We start from the raw sequence: 13563 nt of genomic DNA, 5'->3' as shown, positions 1-13563 counted from the left end.
ACTTATGACTCTCTAATGAATGTGTACGGGGGACTATTTCTCACGAAGTGGCCTATTTATTAGTGTGGTGTGTTTTCATCGCAAAACAATTCAAGCGTGCGTTTTACCATAAGCTTTAAAATATATAATATTAAGGAATAATGTCTGAAAGAAGTTAAACCTTTTTACATCAGAAACTTTTTATTCAAACGTAAACAAAAGTAACGTTGTATAACTTATTACAATGGAAGAAGGAATAGACATATACGAATCTTAGATTTACATATTTCACTTTCTGTTAGCTCTGTTATGTTATGCACTGTTAAAAGTTTAATAGGTAATTTTTTTGATTTATATTACGATTCCACATAATTACTCTACACTATATCTACTTCATTTTTAGTTCTAGAGTTATAGAAGTTTGGTTATTCAAGATTGTCGATGTTATGTCAATTCAATATCTATGTTGTCTTCAATCCTCCTGTGATTTGAATAAGATCTGTATACAGATGAGACATAAAATCAATATTGAAATGTGAATCTGCGATGAGCGTAAAAGGGGGAACTAAAAAATTAATTAAAAACAATACGCCGATCTATTCCTATACAAAATCATCTCATCATCTCTCAGCCGAAAGACGTCCACTGCTGGACAAAGGCCTCCCCCGAGGATTTCCATTTTGGCCGGTCTTGCGCTGACCGCATCCAACGGCTTCCCGCGACTCTTTCTATGATATATATTTGTAAAATAACTTTAAAGTTCCTATGTAAGAAGAGTTAAACCTAAAAAAGTTACCTTCATTATAAATAGTCATATAATTATACCTTATATAATTATTTATTGTATATGTACTTCTTGCATTAATCAGATTTCACATCGTACTTTGCAAATATTATTAATAATACAATATTAATTAATAAAAGTAACTTAAACCCGGAGAGATTCAAACCGTAATTGCTAAAGGTTAATTATTTTTTTGTCCATTATTAACATTGACCTTTTAAATATACATACGTGTATTTTTATCACGATTAATCAATTCGAGCTACAAGCCTAATTAAATGAGAGATTTAATTAGTCGGATTGGGAATGAGTATATTTATGCAAAGGATATATGAATCGAATGTGTGAGTGGGTGTTTGAATATATTACGAGTATAAGGTGACGCCGACGAAATTTTATATAATGAATGAATGAAATACATTTTTTTTTTAAATTTTACAATATCTAATTTTAATGAATGAGTAAAATAAAATATATTTTTACACACGAGCCGGTTGGCGTGGTTGGTGGATGCTTGCCTTTTACGCCTAATGTTGTGGGTTCGATTCCCACCCAGAACACATATTTGTGTGCATGAACATGTCCGTTTGTTCTGAGTCTGGGTGTAATTATCTATATAAGTATGTATTTACAAAAGAAAAGATAATATATGTAGTATATCAGTTGTCTGGTTTCCATACTACAAGATAAAAAAAGAAAAATGTCCCAGGATATTATTATTATTATTTTTGGATGTTACATTATATTACAACGGGTATACCTAGTAGTTTCATCAAACAATACTTTAAGTGACATATCATTAGCGAAGTAGGATCATATTTTTCTACAGAATTTTCTACACCCACGTGTACAGTACTGTTAATTTAATATAGAATTAACATTAAGGATAGTTTCCACAATTATACATACTTGACAAAAACGTCAAAGAATCGCGTAAACAAAACTTATGAAAGCCCGTTCAACATACGTCGCCGGACCACCGGCACCGGCCGGCGTTCTCGAAAAAGATTCGTTTTGTCCCTTCTTCCCTTCCGGCCGTCTATTCCTGTCCCGTAAACATAGCAGCTAGACGTAATAAAAAGTTTTAAAAACTCCTTAACACTTTATTGACCGAATGTATCGCATTACGTGCGACATCACGCTTTGACTCTTGTTCCTGTAATAATATTGTGACATTAACTCTAAAATTGTTAATAGGATATTTTTAAGTGCTGTAAATCAAAATCATCTCAAGTAGTATACCAATGTTGCTTTTTGTGTCTGTCGCTTAATTCATAAGGATTTTTATGTGGTTTGAAAATCGCATATAATGAAAGGCTGTCCAGCCTCTCTGGAAGATTAGCTTAGATTAGATAACATGTGAATCGCTTGGTTTGTCCTTGATTATAATATTTCTTTGTCTTCTGATTATTGATAGAAAAAAAATCTAATTTCGTTCATGCGAAATGTGCTAAATACGAAGCGTGCGCTCATAAAACCTTCCTGTGAAAAAGATGAAATTTAACAAGACAGTGATGAAACGGAAATGTTTATATATGTATATATACTAATTCAAAGTACTGGTGGTAGGGCTTTGTGCAAGCTCGTCTGGGTAGGTACCACCCACTCATCAGATATTCTACCGCAAAACAGCAATACTTGATATTGTTGTGTTCCGGTTTGAAGGGTGAGTGAGCCAGTGTAATTGCAGGCACAAGGGACATAAAATCTTAGTTCCCAAGGTTGGTGGCGCATTGGATATGTAAGCGATGGTTGACATTTCTTACAATGCTAATGTCTAAGAGCGTTGGTGACCACTTACCATCAGGTGGCCCATATGCTCGTCCGCCTTCCTATTCTATAAAAAAAAAAATGCATAAAACGTATATAAATATATAAAAAAATATTTAAAAACTGTAAGAAATTATTGATACGGGATTGATATTAATTATTTACTTCATTACTGTATAAAATAATGTTCTCACGACGATTCACTACATTAATTATATAATTAAATATCATAGTTTGTTTGTTCTGAAATGTGTTTGATATTACGAGGAATTAAAATTAATATCTTTTTGCTCGCTTAATATATGCAAGGCAAACTGGCTTTTTATGACATTCGGCTTCCTGGATCTTACGGTCGACTTGTGGGATTCAATTATAACGCATTAATTAATTTGTATAAAAAGTAGGATTGCTATATTAATTTGTATATCGTTAATATATTAGTAGGACCTTATTTATAATAATAATAATATAAATTTAAGATTAAACATATCGACAAAAAGATCAAAATAAATGGTCCTTTTTGTTAAGTAAATGAGTAAATGATCTTACAACGCCTGTATAGTTTTTCATAATTTACAGTTAATATAAAGTTCTCGATCACATTAGGTTTAAACAGTAGAAACCGCATCAAAGTTGGCCCATATGTTTCGGAGATACGACACAGACAGACAAATACTCACGTTAAATTTAAAACATTACTCTTTCTACGTCGGGGTTTAAAAATGATATCTTAAAGGGTAATTTAAAGAAAAAACTAGAGAAACATATTAGTTTTTTTTTCACAGTATAAATAGAATCGTTCGGTCATAAACTATGTAAAGAAACGCTGTCGAGTGGTTTACGGGAAATTACGAGTGATCCGCTATAGATTTACGAGTCACAACACATATACACACAGCTACCTAAACATATTCAGAAAACAAATATTCGAAATAGATAAATTGTACTAAAGCTTCAAAAATATATATTTTATCTATCATTGAATTCGACTTGTTTTCTATTTTGATCTTCAATAAAATTATTTATTCTTCACTTAGTTTAAACAACAAAATCAAATAACACACAAGTAAGCTAGGTCGAATTTGAATCCGCGATTGCTTATCCACGAGTTCTATTCAATGGGCCATTTGACTCTATTTTATACAAATAAGATTTAAATAAGAGCCGAGATGGCCCAGTGGTAAGAACGCGTGAATCTTAACCGATGATCGTGGGTTCAAACCCGGGCAAGCACCACTGAATTTTCATATGCTTAATTTGTGATTATAATTCATCTCGTGCTTTACGGTGAAGGAAAACATCGTGAGGAAACCTGCATGTGTCTAATTTCACTGAAATTCTGCCACATGTGTATTCCACCAACCCGCATTGGAGCAGCGTGGTGGAATAAGCTCCAAACCTTCTCCTCAAAAAGAGGAGAGGAGGCCTTTAGCCCAGCAGTGGGACATTCACAGGCTGTTACGGAAGATTTAAATATTTCCGAAATAAACTAATAAGTACTATTTTTTATGAAAAAACATGACTCGATGCCACCAGAGCTATGAAAAATAAGAGCAGTATATGCACACATAGACAAAATATTATTAAAAGAAATTTCAACATAAGAATTATGCTTTTGAATAAAGAGTTAGCCTTTTTAATGTTAGTGTATCTTGTTATTTTCAGATTCTCACTACAAATGCGTCCAGGTGGATTGGTTAAGATATACGACTCGGCGCTGATGTCTTCTTCGAAATATAAGTGTCTTCTGACTAGCGAGCGAACTACTGCCGACGAGCTGCTGGCGATACTGCTGCACTGCTACGATTCTACGGAGGGCGTCGAGAGATTTTCGCTTTATGAGGTAAGAAATTGACTATTAAAAGATAATCTTTCCTTAGTAAAAAACAATGTACAGACTGCTGATATTGAGCTTTGATGATGATTTTTGTTCTATAATATCTCTTTTTCACCCTATTGAGTATGAAGTTTATGGTCAAGAATTTCAACATAAACCAAAGTTATCAGCAGTAGTACTACTGGTGGCTGGTGGTGGCTTTGCTTGTGCTACATTGTAGAATATTTTATAAAACAGTGTCACAAAGATTTCCTGCGTGACTAACAGAGGCCCCGTTAGTTCTTATGATTGTGTTATTATTACTTTATTCGTCACTTACATTAATAGTCAAATCACCGCAGTCGGACCTCTACTTTCTGACCTATTCGAGTTTCGTTATAGTATAACGTTAAATTTATTGCTTTCAAATGATATATTCGTAGTCAAGACGGTGACTACGTCTGCTTAAAATATGTGGCTAATGCACTTCTTTGCCTTTTCAGGTCTGCACCTCTCAAGAGTACGAGCGAAAGCTACATCCAGATGACTTACCGCTGATGGTACAACGCGCTTGGCCGCAAGACAGCGACTGTCACTTCCGAGTGCGGAGGAACCCGCGTGCGCCCCCACTCCCCCCGCGGTCCGTCCCGCCCCCCTTGCCTTCACCCACTGGATCCTCTCAAGATGAAGACGAGCCCTCCAGAGCGTTATCCGCACTGTCTCTTGAATCGGAAGGAGATAAAAGATACAGTCCGGTTTACAAGTTTCCCAATATAAGTTATTGTAGAGAAACGAAAAACGACTACCTTTATATCTGACTAGCACTGAAACTCGTCAGTTTGAAGCGCTACATAGACCGCAAGCCGCGGAAAGTGAAAAAGAGACTCTTGTGATGTGTAAATAAGGACCACTTATGTGTAACGTGTAAATAGGACTGGACAGGGTGTCGTGCGAAACCAAAGAGGTTTTTTAATAGTGGAATGTTGCCTTAATAAGGTTATTATTATATATCTAAATGATGCGGTATTACTTTTAAAGAAATCTGGATATATTCCATTTGTATTGTAAGTAAAACAGCTCTATGGTGATGACGTAAAATAGAAACGTTTGATTTGTATCATAGTCTAGTCCTTAGTGCACTTCGCATTGGAAATAAAATTGTAAACCATACGTAGGAGAGCACAATATTATAGACAGTTGTGTTCAGTTTGTACATCTATCAGCCACGTCATGATTACGAGAAAATATGTAAATAAAATTATTTTTAATTTAGCTAGTAGAAACCAAAGAGGCACGCGAGAATATATGGAATTAAATTTATTTATCTGTTATACATTGTGATTTAATTTATTTATGATGGCGAGTATCGCCCGGACACTTGATGTTGGATTATCTATCACGCCTGTAATAAAATATATTATGTTTTCTTCTAAAAGTTGTTTCATTGTAACAAACCTTCGTGTCCTATAAGTATATATGATAAAAATTAAAAATAATTACAAAATATTATTTTTTTAAGATTTTTTTTTCTCTGTAAGAGCTGTTCGAATTATTATAAAAACTATTTCATCGAAAAAAAACCAGCCGTTTTCTGGAATATTGAAGGCCTCAAGCATAAATTGTATCAAAATATTCAACCAGTATATATATATATATAGTCTTAAATTTACAATTTATATGATTGCTTTGTTACATTTATTAATTTCCCAGGAGGAAGGGTGAGAATAGCAAAAACGAAAAAACAAACGAACGCCGCAGTTAGGGAGAAGGGCTCCCTACCAAAATTTGATACTGCTATCATCAAGGGCAAGCTACGGCCCTGACTGAATCCTTACGTATAATTGAGCAATACAAATAAAAAAAACAATGTCGATATAAAGTATTTTATTTACAAATGTTTGCAACAATGAAATACAGACGATGCTTTATAATTACAAGAGTATGTATGTTCAAAAAATGGGAACAAGTAATATCTATCGGCACTAGATTTATCAATAATATTTAAAATTTATACATTACACGCGAGCTTACTTTTCGCCAGTGGCTCCAACCTAACCTAACCCAGCACTCTCCCACAGATCAAAGAAACACTTCCATACAATCACTTTATTTATCTTTTGTCTTTGAAAATTGAATAATTAAATACTTAAATAGCTTATGTCAAATATACGATACGATAAGCAAAGAATTAGAACAATTTAGACATTTAGGATATATGGATTTGAAAACGTTGTCATGTTTATAAAGGCAGATAATTTGTTTTATATTAAAAAAAAATGAAAATGGTTCATGGTCTTACTTCATTACAGAACAATATTACAATTCCATTAACGTCAATATATATTATATTATAGGTATTTTATATTAATATATGCTGGAAAGCGGATTAACTGATTGAGAACGAAAATATTTTTCACATTATCATTAAAAAAAGTATTTTTTAATCATTCCATATAGCTTGCATATAACATATTCGTATACTCAACAGTGATGGGATTGGTAATATACCAATAAGACATACCACCAACGAGAAACTGATCCACAGTAAATACGGTTAAGCTAAACGTGAAATTATTCTAATGTATGGTGCTATTAAGAAAAATTGTACATTCACCCATTTTTTTATCGTCACAACTTCACCAGAAAACTCCATATTATTCTTCAAATACTTAATAATAATAAGTTCAAAAGAGGTTGCTCATTACGTATGTACGCTACATAGGTCTTCGTTGCTTCTTTTTAATGATATATCTATTGGTAATGCCGACGGTGGATAATCCAAAGATTAAACGGACGGGGTAAAACGAAAGAACACAAGCTAATCGCTCACACACTGCACTCGTCGCAAAAGCGTGTCGCTAAAGCTCAGCAAATACAAAGAGCGTCCGCGGCGGCCGGACGTGAACGACACTATACCGACACCCGGCCCGGAAGCCCCCCAGGCGACCGGTCCGCACTGTTTCCCACCAGCTCATATGCAACTAGCCAAATACGATTGATTGCAGCGTTCGAGGAGTCACTCGATCGGATCCGTCGGACGTCTATTAAGCGCTAATATAAATCTTCAAAGGGTGCCAAAACAAAAAGTGGCGACGCAAAAATTTACGTAAACGAAGCGACAAACGCTCGACCTCAAGGAGTCTCGATCGGATGACGCCAGTTACTAAAACTTCACTAATGTGGTCGGGCGTCCCTAAAAAATACATGGACGCGGCATCGACCTCTCACTAGTTTCACTGGCGCCGGAAGGTAATATACATCGAAGCGTGAATGTAAGACACGGCGGTAGAGATACAACGCGGAGGGCGCGGCCGGCGAGCTACACCGCGTTGAGCGCGCGCCGCGACGCGCCGTACTCGTCCGACGGGTCGCGCTCGCGGGCGCGCGCGCCGCGCTCCTCGCGCGGGTACGCCTCGCGCGCGTACTCCCGCCCGTACTCCCGCGTGTAGTCGTGCCCGTACGCCTCGCGCTCGCGCTCGTACGGGTCGTGCGCGTACTCCGACGGGTAGCCCTCGTGGTATTCCCGGGGGTAGTCTCGCGGGTAGCGCTGGTAGTGCTCGCGCGGGTAGTAGTCCTCCTCCTCGAGTCGCTCCGGGCGTTGCACGCGCGCTCTACCTGTATCGAGAAACGAGCGACCCGTATTAATTGACGATTTTATTTTAAGAAGTTAAATGATTTCGACGACCTCGTTCGAATTTCGTGTAGTAGTAAAAATACATGTACCACTTATGGCAATCGAACGAGGTGTCAAAAATGAGTGGATTATATCACACGACACACGGGGTGGGATCGGTTAGACTTTGGACTCTCACACGGGCACGCACTTACGAGGCCCGCGCTACGAGACTAGACTCAGGGACCTTTCCACAATTGCGGACCTTGCCCGGGCACGGCAGCACCGCGGCCTCGGGCGTAGGCGGCGTCGCTGCGGAGAAGCAAACCTATTGAAGCGGCTTCTGGAGCTAAGGCGTCGGTTGTAGGCTGCCGATGCTGAGATCTTTGAACTCGCCATAGACATTAAATATGCAAAATAAAAAAATGCAGAGACGCAAACGTATACATTTGTAGCGATCAAAGACCAGCGGACGTCTTATTGCAAATTGGTAATTGTAATATTCCAACTTTACAAGGAGGTTGCGACGTCGGAAATGGGGAACTGTTAGTAAAAGCGACACCCTGATTAGCTGAAGCTCACAAAAATGGGAGCCTATAAAATGGTTGCAACCTGGAAGGGCTTCGTCGATGGCTGCACTATAATGGAACTGGAATATATGGTCTTCTGCGAGGCTAATGCGCTTGTCCAGACGCTTGTACTGAAATGAATAGGGTGATGTCAGTGCAACGTGAGATGGTTCGTGGGCGACAGACGATACTGTGAATCAAAATCTACGGATCTATGAAGCTCTAAGTGATATTTACATAATACTATTTAACATCATATATTATGCTATTGTGCTTTCTAAAATAATGAATAATATGCAAACGTACATAAATTTAACAAAATGAAATTATTACGATCAAGTTGCAAGATAAAATTATCCAAATTCTACTTTTGAATGAAAATAGACAAATATACAAAACGAACAAACATCGATGACGAACTACAACACAGAACTATGCCTAGACTAGCTCTAGACAAATACAGGAAGGAATTTAAATGGAAGCCAGATGATGTTAACAAGTTGTTTAAAATGTCAATGTGCACACATACTATGACAAATGAGTAATCGTTGAATACTTTTTATAGATGACATAAAAGCGCCATTCACAGATAAAGACTTACTAATACAGGATTTCATGAGTTTTCTAATTATGAAAATGGATATAGACTATCTATATATTTACAAAAGAACATAATGGAAGAGATTATTTATAAGATGATAATTATTATAAACGTCAACGGATAGAGATTAGTTTGAAGGTACCTCTTCCTCTCTCGTAGCTGTAAGAGTCGGACCTCTCCCTTGCTCCTCCGGAATTAGCGGGGGGTTCAAAAGAGGAAAATGATCGGTTAGGTATAGATGAAGAATAAGTATATTAGGATAAGTATGAATTATTATTAGATATTGAAAAATATAAAATGGCTACATGAGTATTTATTAAAATGGTAGTTAGGTCTAATACGTAAGAGGTAATTGGAATATTGTAGAGATAAATTAGTGGAAAAACTGTTAGAAAATTTTAATAGTTAAATATAAATATTTTGAAGAACTAGTCAATTTTTACTTAAATATATAGAATATAAAAAAAATATTTAAATATATATTAATAACTATTTTAATAAAAATACAGAATTAATCATATAGATACATAAAATAAATGTTTCTATCCAAAGTCAACAGCATATTCAACGCACATCACGAAATCGAAAGAAATAATGCAGGTATCGAAAAGAAAAAATATTAGAGAAGTAATTTACATCAATCATAATTAGGATATAAATAAATAATTGATGATTATCGTTATTTATTAAGCATTGTCCATTTAATTAATTCATATTTATTTCTAAGAAGAAAGCTTTACTGCAGATTCAAGTACTAGCGTGTTTAGGATCACGACATTAATATTTTCACATGTAATCAGTACCTGAGGTGAACTCAGACAGCCTTTGGGCTCGGCTCGTGAAACCTATTCAAATAGATTGTTGTCTGTTTTGGTAAAAATATAAATAATAGGCCTTAAAATGATGAGAATATACGTTTCAAACGTCGCTTTCAATCATTACTTTCAACGCTAAAAATGACATACACGATTCCCCATAATGTGGTCGATAAATTTCACTTATGCATATGCACAACGACGAACTTTATATATGTATATATGCAAGTATAATGAGATACTTTAAGGACTGTATTTTAATATCAAAATTATTTTTTGATGGTGGTTTTTTCGAAGCGTAAGACAGAAGTCAAAGTAGTAACACGACTCACCGGGCTGCGCGTGGTGCGCGTGCGCGTGCGCGTGCGGCAGCGGCGCGTGCGGCGCGTGCGGCGCGTGCGCGCTGGGCGCGGGCGGCGGCGGGTGCGTGGCCGCCCAGTACGCCTGCGAGGGCTCTTCGTTACTTAAGACTACATGACGCTGGTTCGGCGGTGGTATGCTTTATGCCGAACTTACTCTACTCGTGTTTGTATATGTTTTTGTTTCGATGGACAAACGATTATGCAAGTGACGAATTGATATCTGTATAAATATTTAATATCAAAGACCAAATTTCCCGAACACCAGTCGCGTTCAAGTTTAATTACAATTTTTTCGAGCAGGCGTAGTAAACATATCACTGTCCGCTAAAATTCTCTGAAGAATCTTATATCTCCTAAACGCATACCTCCAAATACTCAGCGATGTGTTCGCAGGCCTCCTCTAGCTGGTTCTCGTCGAGGATGACGTCGAACATTTCCGGGGGACACTGCGACAGCTTCTCTGCGGCCACCATCTGCACCGACAGGTTCTTGCTCTGACCTTTACCGCGTGATTTTATTAACCGCTGCAACACCTGAAAATAGAGATTATGTAACATTATTGTTTTATTCTATAAAAAATATTCCTAAATTGAATTTAATTAAAAAAATTAAAGAACGTAGACTTTTTTATGGTTAGATAAAACACTAAGAATTGAATCCATTATTTACTGCACCAATTAAACTCTGCTCTAAGTTATTTTATAACTGTTAAAAACTTAGTATCTCTGTACCTTCGGACTGGATATTTTCAGATAGACGATCGTAGGAGCCAGTGAGGTCTTCGCGAGTTGAGATGGATGGTTGATGGTATCGCAGTCCAGCACAACCAGCTGCAGCGTCCTCGCTAAATCGAATATCCTTTCGATTTCCGTCTATTTATAAGAAATATTAATTTATTAAATTTTGAAAAACTATAGTAGAAAACAATAACCTAATTAAAATTTTTAATTCTGGTAAGCATCTCGAATTATCCAAGTGCTTTTGCATTTACGATTCATCATTCATTACGCGTGCTCTGTGGTGATGAATAATATCGTGAATTTTCATGTTACGGGAGAATTACAGATACAAAATTATAAAATGTCTCCGAGTATTCAATGACGTCATGCAATGGAGCAGCGTGGTAGGTTAAGCACTTCAGTTTATTTTCTAAATCCGTTTCATGGCAGCAGTGGAATATTTATTCTAAGCAATCCGTAACTGTGCTCATTATTCATTGAGTTTCCTTTCTTCAAATCGATTTCATTCGCAAGCAGATAAAAAACCCTATTAAGCATGCAATATCTTCAAAAATATTGTGTTTTGGTCTCGTGAAATGAGTATTCATTCGAGGTTCAGCGGATAAATGCATTCCGTTATTATTTTTTAATGTTTAGTAAAGTCACATATTTCCAAATTATGAGTGAAATATGTTAGTAAAAAAAGATATATGATAAAGTGAATCAGCCAAAATTTATAGTAACGATATCAAAGCACAATGTTAATAAGATTCATCATTCCGTTATTTAATTTATGAGCGGTTAAATACGAAGTAGGTCAAATAGTACCACACCCAAGCACCGAACCTGAACTTCAACCAAGCAATTGGTTCTCGAATTCGTTCTGTCCATAATCGGTTTCTTTGGCGGGTTATTGAGCAAGGATCGCTTCGCCAGAGATATATCCGCTGTCACTCGGGTGATGATGATCCTGGAAAAACGAGACTAGTGAGAACAAGTACCTGAACTTCGACGAGGCAAGTGGAACGCGAGTTGGAGCGCTCCACGATAGCTCGCTTCGAGGCGTTGTTCAGAAGCGACCGCTTAGCTAGCGATATGTCTGCCATCACACGGGTTATTATTATCCTGAAATACCAGTTATCGCTCTTAGAGGACACGCCCCGGACATCTCTGCCAAGGTACCTATTCTAACTAAAAACCCCATATGCATTCAACTAAGTTCTCTATTATGTTTCTACTACTCTTTACTATCTGTAATCTTTTTCAATTATATTTTATAACACTTCTATATTATAGTCGGTATTTTCTTCTAGCAGAGTCCTCTTCTTCTTAAGCATCGGCATTAACCCACCTGCCCTCGAAACGTCTCTTCAGAAAGTCGAACAGCGCCTTTTGCATCATATCAGTGACCTCGTAGCCCTTGAGCGATGGCCCGACGAGCACGACGGGCCGCATGGACGGTACCACGTCGTAGGGCGTGCAGGCCTCCTGCTTCTTGAAGAATGGTTTCCGTTTCTCCTTGTTGGCGGGCAAAGCGCCTGCGCCTCGACCACGACCTGCGGAATCTGAATCCTCACCTGAAAAGATTTTCTTAAAATTAGTATTACTAACTTACTTAACCCACCACGGGGACAATAATGGCAATACTTTCCTATTAAGTAAATATCTTATCGAATTGGTAGATTTTAATAGAACAATTTTTTTTCTTATTATACTTTTATTGCATTTAGGTAAAGACCATTGTTTAATAAGGGCTTATTTCACTTTTTATATTTGAATTAGTTGAATATTATTTAATTTTGATTACCTTGTAATTTTCCTTTTAAGTTTGTCTAAAAAATGTCTGTTTTAAGTTATTCGGTACAAGTATTGGTTGAAATGGTAATCAAATTCATTTAACAGCTATAAAGTATGAAATTAATTCTAATCAACATTAACAACACTTATTATGGGATCAACCGGGTAATTATTGGATGCATGCCATTTCAAATATTCTGGGAAACACAACGTACAGATACACTTGATGGGTTCGTTTCTATAATACGTTAAACCATTTAACCCAACACCATTGTTTTAAAATAACAAATATACAGATACACTTGACAACATCGACATTCAATTAAATACGTACCTGCTGAGTAAAGTTTCAATAGCAACGATTGATTGAACTCATCGATGTGATTACAAGTCTATTGAAAATTTACATAATAAAGAATAGAAAGAAGAAAAATAACTTAACAAATATAAAGATATCAGTTTATGCAATTCGATATAAAAAAGCATAAACTATAATAGAAAAGGACAGATAGAGCAATGAGCATGAAATGGAAGAGTCGAGCAAAGTATAATATAAGGTGTCCGTAATCAAAGAAATTCCTTTTAAAAGTAGGCGTTTTAAGCTAATACTTGACATTCCATATCAAACTAATTGTTTTTCATTTCACTTAAAATTATTTCAACATTTAAACTCATTGCATAAAACGTTCCGCTTTTCTTTATTGTCTATATTCATTCGGACATACGCAACGCGTACAG

General features: G+C 36.4%; 2 protein-coding genes across 23 annotated transcripts in view; one reads left to right on the top strand and one right to left on the bottom strand.

Moving 5' to 3' along the window:
• Positions 1-5784, top strand: part of LOC126781235 (uncharacterized) — a 66630-nt gene extending 60846 nt beyond the window's left edge. The window contains exons 4-5 of the mRNA XM_050506125.1: positions 4199-4376; positions 4853-5784. Of these exons, the coding sequence (XP_050362082.1) occupies positions 4199-4376; positions 4853-5167 (493 nt within the window). The 3' untranslated portion in view covers positions 5168-5784. The remainder of the gene's footprint in view (positions 1-4198; positions 4377-4852) is intronic.
• A 434-nt stretch (positions 5785-6218) lies between these two features.
• Positions 6219-13563, bottom strand: part of LOC126781213 (voltage-dependent L-type calcium channel subunit beta-3) — a 187728-nt gene continuing 180383 nt past the window's right edge. For 9 of the 22 annotated variants that reach the window (XM_050506098.1, XM_050506096.1, XM_050506095.1 and 6 more), the window contains 7 exons: positions 12380-12605; positions 11857-11998; positions 11041-11181; positions 10675-10842; positions 10281-10391; positions 9275-9341; positions 6219-7964 (listed from right to left, as the gene is read on the bottom strand). In XM_050506098.1, coding sequence (XP_050362055.1) covers positions 7669-7964; positions 9275-9341; positions 10281-10391; positions 10675-10842; positions 11041-11181; positions 11857-11998; positions 12380-12605 — 1151 coding nt within the window. In that variant the 3' untranslated portion in view covers positions 6219-7668. Of the gene's footprint in view, positions 7965-8173; positions 8275-9274; positions 9342-10279; positions 10392-10674; positions 10843-11040; positions 11182-11856; positions 11999-12029; positions 12154-12379; positions 12606-13563 lie in introns of all 22 variants that reach the window. The other 13 variants (XM_050506101.1, XM_050506082.1, XM_050506085.1 and 10 more) reach the window with 7 other exon arrangements.

The sequence above is a fragment of the Nymphalis io genome, chromosome 3 (genome assembly GCF_905147045.1).
Source record: "Nymphalis io chromosome 3, ilAglIoxx1.1, whole genome shotgun sequence".
Classification (NCBI taxonomy): Eukaryota; Metazoa; Arthropoda; class Insecta; order Lepidoptera; family Nymphalidae; genus Nymphalis; species Nymphalis io.
Note: the sequence above shows the minus strand (reverse complement) of the source record. Positions and strands in the feature narration are given on the sequence as shown.